Source organism: Mobula birostris, chromosome 11, assembly GCF_030028105.1.
Source record: "Mobula birostris isolate sMobBir1 chromosome 11, sMobBir1.hap1, whole genome shotgun sequence".
Lineage (NCBI taxonomy): Eukaryota > Metazoa > Chordata > Chondrichthyes > Myliobatiformes > Myliobatidae > Mobula > Mobula birostris.
Window position 1 is genome coordinate 7,448,269 of NC_092380.1, and position 10,817 is coordinate 7,459,085.

Below are 10,817 nucleotides of genomic sequence, written 5' to 3' on the forward strand. Positions count from 1 at the left end.
ACACTACTACTTTTTTCCTTGTTCCTCATACCCTGGTTTCAAGTTTCTTCCCTCCTGTTTTGGCTCTTGTAAAGCTTGATAAAATGATTGTCAGCAGCAAGTTTTGTGCGTGATTCTTAATTTCTGAAGGCCCTCCGGATCGCAGGAACATCCGGATCCAACAGTGACCCTCCCCTTCACTTCTGATCCCTTCCTGGTCCCCTGGCCCTTCAGCCCATCTAGTCTGTGCTGACCATTAATCTGTCTCATCCCATTGACCTAAACCTATCCAAATTTCTCTTAAATATCGAATTAGGTCCTGCATTCACTACTTGTGCTGGCAGCTTGTTCCACACTCTCACCACCATGAGTGAAGAAATTCCCCCTTGTGTTTCCTTTAAACTTTTCACCTTTCCCCCTTAAACTATGACCTCTAGTTCTAGTCTCACCCAACCTCAGTGGAAAAAGCCTGCTTGCATTTACTCTATCAGAAATATACAAAATTATATCAAATCTCTTCTCAGTCTTTTATGTTCTAGGGAATAAAGTTCTAACCCATTGAATCTTTCTTTATAACTCAGGTCCTCAAGTCCCAACTTGGAAATTTTCTTTGCACTCTTTCAGTCTTATTTAACATTTGTAGGCTGGTGACCAAAACTAGACACAATATTCCAAAGTAGGCCTCACCAAACAGTACAACTTCAACATAACATCCCAATTTCTGTACTCAATACATTAATTTATGAAAGCCAATTGCCAAAAGCTTTCTTGACAACCCCAACTACCTGTAGCACCGCTTTGAAGGAATTATGAACCTATGTTCCCAGATCCCTCTGTTCTACTGCTTTTGCTCTTAATATATCTGTAGAAGCCATTAGAATTCTCCTTCACCTTGTCTGTTAGAGAAACCTCATGTCTTTTTTTAAGCCCTTCTGACTTCCTTGAGTTTTCTCTTGCATTTCTTATACTGATTAAGAACCTCATTTCTTCCTGACTGCTTATACCTGTTATGCACTATGATCACTGGATGCAAAGTGTTCCCCTACTCAAACTTCTGTCACCTGCCCTGTCTCATTCCCTACAGGAGATCTAGTATCACATTCTGTCTAGTTGGGACCTCTATGTTTTGATTCAGGAAACTTTCCTGAACACATTTGACAAACTCTTTCCCATCCAGCCTTTTATGGTATGGGAGTCCCAGTCAATATGTGGAAAGTTAAAATCACCTACTATCATACCATATGTTTCTTGCACCAATCTGTGATCTCTATTAATTTGCTTCTTGGACTGTTGGGTGCTCTAAAATATAATCCCATTAATGTGGTTATACCTTACTTATTCCTCACTTCTGCTAATAAAGCCTCACTAGATGAGCTCTCTAGTATATCCTGACTGGGTCACTGCTAATCCTGACTAGTAATGCCAATCCTTTTCCTTTAATCCCTCCCACTCTATCACGTCCTAAATAACGGAACCCTGGAATCCTGCCCCTGCTACAACCAGGTCTCACTAATGGCTACAATGTCATAATTCCACATGCTGATCCATGCTCTTAAGTTCATTGGCTTTCCCTACAATGCTCCTTGCATTGAAATATATGCAGTTTCTCAGAAAATTATCACAGGATTGGGAATAAAAAAACCAATAACATGGATTGAGCAGCAAACCATCCACTGCACCGCCGTGTGTCTGCCCTCTGAAGGGGCCTGGTGATATACTGATTCGTATTTAGTTGCCCCAGAAGGTGCCTTGTCAGCATCTTCTTGGGACAGCCGTTATGTGTTGACCTTGTCGACAATGCCTATCTCCAACACTGACTCAGGCTTTCTCCCCATTCTCTTCGAAACCTTTCTTCTCAGTTCTGGACACTGCTGGCCAAGAGGAATTTGGTGCGATGAGGGAACAGTACATGAGGTCAGGCGAGGGTTTCCTCCTCGTCTTTGCCATCAACGATCGGGGAAGGTAAGATCTTCTGCCTTTCTTATTCCAGTGGTGTTTCTGTGCAGAGAAGTCTGTTTTCCCCCCTGGTGACTTGGTGGTTGTGTGCCCTGTTCCACAGAGGAGGGAGAAGCCCAGTCAATAGATCCATTTGCTGTCCACTTTGCTGCTCTTTGACCTGTGGCCTTTTGGGTACTGCTGCTGTCAGGCCACAAGACCATAAAATATGGGAGCAGAATAAAACCATTTAATCCATCGAGTCTGCTCTGCTATTCCTTTATAAGACCATAAAACACAGGAGCTGATTTAGGCCATTCAGCCCATCGTGTCTGCTTGACAACTCCTTTGTAAGTCCATAAGACATAGGAGCAATTAGGCCATTCAGCCCATCGAGTTTTCTCCACCTTTCAATCATGGCTGAATTATTATCCCTCTCAAACCCTCTGTAACCTTTGACACCCTTACCGATCAGAAACCTATCATCCTCCACTTTAAATATGCCCAGCGACTCGGCCTTCACAGCCACCCGTGGCAATGAATTCCACAGATTCACCACTCTCTGGCAAAAGGAACTCCTCCTCATCTCTGCTCTAAAGAGATGTTCTTCTATACAATACCTCAATCAATATTAAACAGATTACTGAGCATCTCCAGGTTAAGAGTACCCAATTTATGAAAATGAGAATAAGCGAAGTATAATATTAAAATAAAAATCCTATGCGGGCACATGAATCCATTGCTATGAATGGCTTGACTGATTTATTATGGATATGGGATAGACAAGGAGCCAGTGTGACCAAGATGGGCTGAATATCCTCCCTCCTGCAATACGCCTCTCTGGATTCAACCCAAGCTTCCCGTTGGGATCCCCAGGTCTAATTGACCTCGTTCCAGAAGGATTTAGTGTGACCTCAGACAGATGTCTGTCCCATCCCCACTTTCTTACCGTCAGATCCCTTTGTTTCCAAGGCAACGCAAAGAGAAAGCTGGAATCCCACTGGATGCTAGTCAGATTGAATCCTTGAAGGTTGGTCTTGCATTCCCGGGAACACTAGGGGAATCTCCAAATGCCACCTAGTCATCAACAGTTTTGTGTTGGACTTCAGAATTTGGGGAGCGAGAACAGGATTGGATTCACTTTCCCCATCGGCTTACCAGTTCAGCCATCATCAGAGCTTGCTCCACAAGAGCTTTGACTAATATGTGGGGTTTCAAATTCCCTCCTTGGGTGCATTAGCACTATGAGACAAGAGAGGAGCATTTGGACTAGAGGAGAGAAAGCTAGCGAGAAATATCTCCCCATTAATTTCCAGTGTCTCTCTGAGACTCCAGTCCCCATCAGCATATCTTGGACAGCCTCCCTGTTGTCTGTAGAATCCCCTGTCCACATGGGCTATGGAAATCCTTGGACTTCCTCCAAAGTTGAAAGTAAAATTGTCCCTGCATACACCTCTGAGATTTTTTCCTGTGGGCATACTTAGCAAATCTATAGAGTAGTAACTAAACAGGATCAGTGAAAGAGCAAGACCATAGAAGACACCAAACTGCTGAAATGCAACTATAGATAAATAACGAGACCATGAAATAACAAGACAGAGTCCTCAAAGTGAGACCATCGGTTGTGGGAGTATCTCAATAGATGAGTGTAATTATCCTCTTTTGTTCAAGAGCTTGATGGTTGAGGGATAGAAACAAGGCAGATACATTAGAGACATTTAAGAGACTCCTAGACAGACATGTGGATGATAGAAAAATGGAGGGCTATGTGGGAGCGAAGGTTCAGATTGAGTTTAGAGTGAGTTAAAAATTTGGCACAGCATGGTGCGCGGACAGGGCTTGTACTGAGTTGTTACGTTCTTCGTTCCCGCGCAACCTCTGGGCCTCACTGTGCTTCCGTCAGGTTGCAAATCCCAAATGAAAACCTTGCCCCCTGTTTCTTCTGCAGCTTCGACGAGATCAGCAAGTTCCACCGGCAGATTTTGCGAGTGAAAGACAGGGACGAGTTTCCCATGATCCTCATTGGCAACAAGGCTGACCTCGAACACCAGCGACAGGTTGGTCTTGCCCGGGCGAGCGGATCTGACGGGGTGGGGGGGAGGAGGTGGGGACACGTATCAAGTCGATAAGTAACTGCTGGTTTTGCAGGTGACAAAAGAAGAATCTGACAGTTTGGCCCGGCAACTCAAAGTAACCTATCTGGAGGCCTCTGCCAAAATACGGTTGAACGTAGATAACGCATTCCACAATCTCGTGCGAGCGATACGGTAAGCTCTTTAACCACTCCACGGTGAGTCTCAGTACGTTAATGGGTGCCGGGGGAGGGTGGGTTAGTTGCAGAAGGAGAAATGATCCAATTAGGCCCATAAGGGTCACACATTACGGAAGTGGGTCTGTTGGCCTATAACCGGCCCATGATGATCAAGGTTTCCATCTGAGGTAGTCCCATTTGCCTGCTTTTTGCCCATATTCCATCCTTTTCTATCCACGTACCTGTCCAATTACCATTTGTATGTGTTAATGCAGTCCCCAACCACCGGGCTGCAAAGCGTGTGCTACCGGGCCGCGAGGAAACGATGTGAGTCAGCTGCACCTTTCCTCATTCCCTGTCACGCACTGTTGAACTTGAACATACGGTTGCCAACTGTCCCGTATTTGCCGGGACATCCCGTACATTGGGCTAAATTGATCTGTTCCATACGGGACCGCCCTTGTCCCGTATTTCCCCCGCTAAGGTAGAGCGTTCCTATGAAACCTTTTGTGCCAAAATGACGTAAAACGAGGAAGCAATTACCATTAATTTATATGGGAAAAATTTTTGAGCGTTCCCAGATCCAAAAAATAACCTACCAAATCATACCAAATAACACTAGCATATAGTAAAAGCAGGAATGATATGACAAATACACAACCTATATAAAGTAGAAATAATGTATGTACAGTGTAGTCCGGAAGATTAAGTCAAAACCGATTTGTGGGAAAAAAAATCGGCACGTACACGCATGCGCACGTCACACAAGCGCACACAGTGCCCGTGCAAGACTCATGATCATGGTAGTCTTTCCTGGGGTGAAGTGTCCCGGGATTTGACTGCTACTTTTGTCCCTTATTTGGGAGTGAGGAAGTTGGCAACCCTAACTGTAAAAGACATGTTGAGGTGAGTTTAACCTTACTTGAACACGCCCGCCCCCCCACCCCCCACCCAGTCGACCGGTCGGCAAGAATATTGTCAATATTAAACCGGTCCGCGGTGCAAAAAAGGTTGGGGACCCCCGTGTTAATGTACCCTGCTCAACCACTTCCTCTGGAAGTTCTTGCCATATACTGACCACCACCTGGGAGAGAAGATTGGCCCCTCCATCCAGATGCTTTTAGCTCTCTCCTCTCTCACATTGATCCAATCCCCTCCAGTTCTTGCTTCGTCACCTCTGGGGGGGATGGTGGGGGGGGGAATACTGTGTGTGCATTGACCCTATCTACGCCCCTCATGATTTTACACCCCTCTATAACATTGCCTCCTCATTCTCCTCTGCAGCAATGAGCAGAGTTGCACCCTGTTTGGCCTCACGCATAACTCGGTGCCTTGAGGCCTTGGAGGGGCCGCTGGGTCCTGATGCTCTCGGTGGTGGGGGGGGTCTGATAGATCCTGATGCTCTTGGAGATGTCGTTGAAATTCTGAGATTTATGGATTGGACTGTAGTACATAGTGGCCTCTTAAGTTCTATGTTGATTTTCATGTTCTTCCCCCATTCTTGATGCTGATTGGCAGGCTGAAAGTTTAAGTAATCTGTTGGTTTTTGTGTGAGGGAAGGGTTGGGGGGTGGTTTGGGAGTTTGTTTTTTTTGTGGTGGAGGGGAAGGTAGAGTGGATATCTCTCAACTACTCATGGTTTTCTGTATTTTATGGCTCTCTGGAGAAGACATGGTAGGGGTGCATGTCATTAAAAAAACGTAGTAGATCCCCCCCACCCCTGCCATTCTTCTAAATTCCAGCAAGTACAGGCCCAGAGCCATCAAATGCACCTCATATGTTAACCCTTTCATTCCTGGGATCATTCTCGTGAACCTCCAAGGGGCCAGCACGTCCTTTCTCAGATGTGATGCCCAAATCTGGCCAAGATACTCCCAGTGTGATGTAATCAATGCTTTATATGCTCGCTTTTATATTTTACACCTCTCAAAATAAATGCTAACGTTGTATAGCTTTGATCTTTTTTTAAATTTCTTCCCACAGGAAGTTCCAGGAGCTTGAAAGCCCCCCGAGCCCACAGCCCAAGCCCACGAAGGGGGAGTCTAACGGTTGTCCATGCGTCCTCCTGTGAGCCCGACTTTGCCCCCTTGGCGCGAGTTGGCTTTGCTTCAAGCCGGAGCCTCGGGACATCCGCTCCTTTTGTCTTCCTCCACAGCATCTGCCGACGCCCCCACCCCACTTCCCCCCCCCCACCCTCTGGAACCCAGTGACCATCGTGGAACAGCTAAAGATCACCCTCCCTCACCTTGCCCACCAGCTCAGCAATGGCACTCTGTGAGTGGCTCTGTTGAGTGGGTCCAAGTTTACTGCTTGGGAGACCGTGCCTGGTGACTGGTTCAATCCGTTTCCAAGCAGATATCTCTTTCTATGGGGTGATGGTGGTGGTGGTTTGGGGGGTGGGGGTGGTGGGTGGGGAATAAGGAATATCTCCAGTGACCTATTCCTTTCTGAGTGGCCGGAATACAGGGGAATTCCTCTGGGAATATGAAGCCAGGAATGCTGGAGAGGGTGGGGGATTTTTTTTTTTGTAACTGTTGGGGGAAGGTATTAGGGGTCGGAGGAGAGATGTACCAAGGTCAACTTTGTCCTACTGTAATTGACACTACGGGTCACTTGTTGCTTTAAACCTTATTGCCTTTCTCAAAGGGGCTTTGCATGTTAACCGTACAAGACCTTGATGTTCAGGAAGTGAGGAATAGGTCACGAGGCCCACACAGCATTGGCATTGGCTGCTGTGGGTCTCTGCTTCCTTTGCACAACAGATCGAAGTGACAAGAAAAACCCCCTGGCTGGTGGGGAATCGAGAATAGAGGACATGAGATTAGCGTGAGGGGGGGGAAGATTTAATACGAATTTGAGAGGCAACTTGTTTCGCCCACAAGGCGGTCAGTTTATGGAGCGAGCTGGCTGAGGCAGGTACATGAACAATTTTTAAATGGAACTTGGGCAGGTACGCAGTTGAGAGCAGGGTGTTCCCAGTCTGGGGTCCATGGACCTTTTGCTCAGTGGAATGGGTCCCGGTTGGGGGAGCCCCTGGTTTAGAGGGATGTAGGCCAAATGCAGGCAAATGGGAATGGATGAGGTGGGAATCTTGGTCAGCGTGGGTCAGATGGGCTGAAGGGCCTGATGCCAAGCTCTGTGACTCTATGGCCACCCTAGTGCTGAGGACCCTGGCAAGACTAACTGTTTTCATTTCAGCACATGATCTTGTGTAGTCGAGGTGGGGTTACACTAAGAGGTTTGGTATATGACTGGGGCAGTGTAGAGAGTTCTACTGTTCAACCACATGACCCAATGGATGGCACCTGTTCCCCAACACCTCTGCTTGACAGGACGTAGGATGGTTACTATCAATTGCTCCCTCGTTGGATAAGGCCTGTGCCAAGAGAAGTAGTCCGTTTTTGGACCAACTTCACTTCTCCGGATATAGAGTGCCTGCTCTTGGTCATTGTCGCAAAGTTGCCTCGAAGATTATTGTAATGGGGAATGAATTGTTATCAAGGGTGATTGACACTTGAAGTGCCTCTAAAGCTACAGAAGGCCTCTGGCTTGGTTACAGTGAGGGGTGAGGAGCAACATTCTCTCTAATTTATTTTTAAACAGCTGTGTGGACCAACCGTTGCTCTAAGCAGGAAGTTTTTACACTGCCTGAACACTGCGTGGCACTTTAATAAAACATTATGTATAAGAAAATTACATGAAATTGCGCGGCAACGACGGCTATGTGCATGGAAGCATTGTGGTTACTGTGCGGCCGTGTAGCTTAGAGGGAACAGTGGTGAAGAGCTGGACAAAGGCTAAGGTGACAGTGTTGATCCATGACCATAGCATTCCTCTGGTCCCGGAATTCTGTCATTCCTGGTGCTTGTCAAGCGGGATTCCCGCTCCCGCTACTGCCATCCGTAGCTGCGGTCAGAATTTCCTGTTGAGATTGTAAACAGGACAGGCCAATTGCTACCCAAGTGCCTGAGGTCTTTCTACAACGTTGGTCATTACAGGATTCCGCAGATGTTTCCAGCTCTCAGTTTCCCATTTCGCCCCATCCTTCATGTGCCATTCCTTGGGATTTGCAAGCCCCCTTTTCTACCCATTTCTAATTGCAACCCCCTTCCTGGACGGAATTAACCTACTCCTGTTGTACACCAGCATTGGGCTTCACATTGGCTGCCCCTGGGTGTGTATACAGACTCCAGTGACCATTCGCATTATCATTTCCCTCCCTTAGCATCCGACAGAGACAAGAATGTTGACATGAGGGGCCAGGATTAGGAGGCTGGGGGAGGTGTGTGTGGAATTATCCCAATGCAAACTTCTACATTCCCACATTTCCAGCCTTTAACAGCCCCTTAGCAGAGCATCTTGACATCTTATGAGCTTCCCTGTTGATTCATGTTCTTGCCAAGTTGTACATTTTGTTCCGAGTCTCCCTCCAGTGTTGTCCAATTGCTGACTTGCCTGTGACTAGTTGGGGATGTCTGGGTGTGGCTAATTCCATTCCTGATTGGTCAATGAATAACAGGCCACTTGATTGGTGCTGCCATCACCGTGCTCGCTCCCCTGGTGAACAGTGGGCCTCCTCCACTGTGTCACTGGCCGATTCCGGTACTTCCCGCAAGCTTTCTGGGCTCACCGGAAAGCCAATTACCTGTCCTGCCCAGGTTACGCCAGGCTTCTGCTCCTGAGAATCCCTCGTAATCTGAAGAGTTCGTAAGTCTGAAATGCAACTGTTTCACTCGGTTATCCTGATCTCTCCAAGATGAAATGATATATTTTTTAAATTTTACTGAGATACAGCGCAGAATAGGCCCTGTCAGCCCTTCGAGCAATCCCCCAATTCAACCTTGGCCTAATCACAGGACAATTTACAATGACCAATTAGCCTACCAACCAGTACATCCCTGGACTGTTGGAGAAAACCCACACGGTCACGGGGAGAATATACAAACTCCTTGCAGGCAGCAGCAGGAATTGAACCTGGGTCGTCCGCACTGTAAAGTGCGGTGCTAACCGTATTGTCACAAATGTATCCCTTCCGGGAGAAGGCCCCTGGGGGAAATGGCAAAGCCGTCGCAGAGGTCTCCCAAGCACTCCCTTGAATGCATGGGCTGTACATGTTGGGTGTTTGGAGCCTGTTTTCCACTTTACACCATCTCAAACAGTAAGGGTGCAGGATATAAATCCATTCTGGCATCTCCACAGTCCTGAGGGTGCTCGATTACCATAATTTCATGATGCTTGATGATTGATAGCCAAAGATTTTGATCATTTCACTCTTCTGTTTGCTTTGGGATGTCCTGGGTGCTTGGGTGAAGTAGAAGATGGATCCCGCTATTTATGTGGTTGTAACAATGAGGGATTCTTTTCTCCCCCCCCCCCTTCTACTGGGCAACACAGACCAGAATGCAATGCTCACCGCAGACCATAGGCGCCATTGTACACTGGGATTGGCCAGTCCACTGCTCGACCATGCCAGTCTGTTCCTCGACAATACACCACCAGTCAATGCAGACCAGAGCTGGCGTGTCACCTCCCAGCCCTGGAAAGTGATGTTTGAGGGTATCTTTCCTGAAGGTGGAGTCTTGCAGAGATTTGGTTGAAGGGTTGAAAGTTCAAGGTCAAGAAGAGGAAGCCCCAGTCCCAAAGGAATAAAGATATCAAACTCTGTCCGCTTCCCTTCTGTGTCCGGGACCTTCTGCCCAAAGTGAACACCATCTTGTGGTGGGATGTACCAGTCAAGTATTCTATAGTATTTTGGCACTGGAGGGGTAAAGCATTGACTTGTGTTCACTGTCGAGCAGTTAAAAGTAGCTTTTGTGCCTAACCCAGGGCTGGCCACAAATTGCAAGAAGGTGCCACCTTTGGGACTTGCGTGACTTTCTGACCTCCTCAACTCCACCTCGCCATCTGTTTCCCAGTTCTCCCCAGCACCATTGACCACCCGAACTCTTTTAATCATTCACCTTTAACTATTGTTAGGCTTATGATGTACAGTTAGGGGTACATTTTGTGTTTATATTGGAGCAGGGACTGTCTCCAGCACAGCTGGGTGTGCTATCTCACTGTAAATGTTCATTCAAAGTCATTAAAGTACGTTTGTAATAAAGCCTTGTTTCTGTGGTTGTTATGGGGATGTTTGGTCGAGTTCGTCATCTTCCTAACACAACATTTGGCTGAAGATTCTCAGTCCAATGCTTCTGACTCATGGGCGTGCTACCTCAGGTTGTGACCTTGACCCAGAGTTTAACGCCCTCCAGCTTGACTTCTGTGCATTTGGACTCGAAGGTAGGAGTGGATCGCAATGGCAAGGTTCTAAATCTGAATAGGATACCTTCAGAAAATATTCCACGCTCTTCAGGAAGAGACGATCCTCTAGTTTTGTCGCACTGTTTAAAATTCATTTGCCGTAGTGGGATTTGAACTCTGTTCTGTGGAATATTAGTTTATCAATCCAGTAAATGAAATGTAACATCACCAGCAGACTGCAGTTAGTAAGGATGAGCAGCAACACTGTTATCACAATTATTCTCAACATTGGTCCTCAAGGTTATGTCCTTAGCCCCCCTCCCCCCAACTCTGCTCCCTGTACACACACGACTGTGTGACCTCGTGAATTTGGAGCCATAGAGAAGTACAGCACAAAAACAGGCCCTTTG

General features: G+C 47.0%; 1 protein-coding gene across 1 annotated transcript in view; it reads left to right on the top strand.

The window, feature by feature from the left end:
* Positions 1–10,267, top strand: part of LOC140204787 (ras-related protein R-Ras2-like) — a 63,546-nt gene extending 53,279 nt beyond the window's left edge. The window contains exons 3-6 of the mRNA XM_072271587.1: positions 1,839–1,941; positions 3,863–3,971; positions 4,063–4,181; positions 6,148–10,267. Coding sequence (XP_072127688.1) covers positions 1,839–1,941; positions 3,863–3,971; positions 4,063–4,181; positions 6,148–6,235 — 419 coding nt within the window. The 3' untranslated portion in view covers positions 6,236–10,267. The remainder of the gene's footprint in view (positions 1–1,838; positions 1,942–3,862; positions 3,972–4,062; positions 4,182–6,147) is intronic.
* The last annotated feature ends 550 nt before the right edge of the window (positions 10,268–10,817 follow it).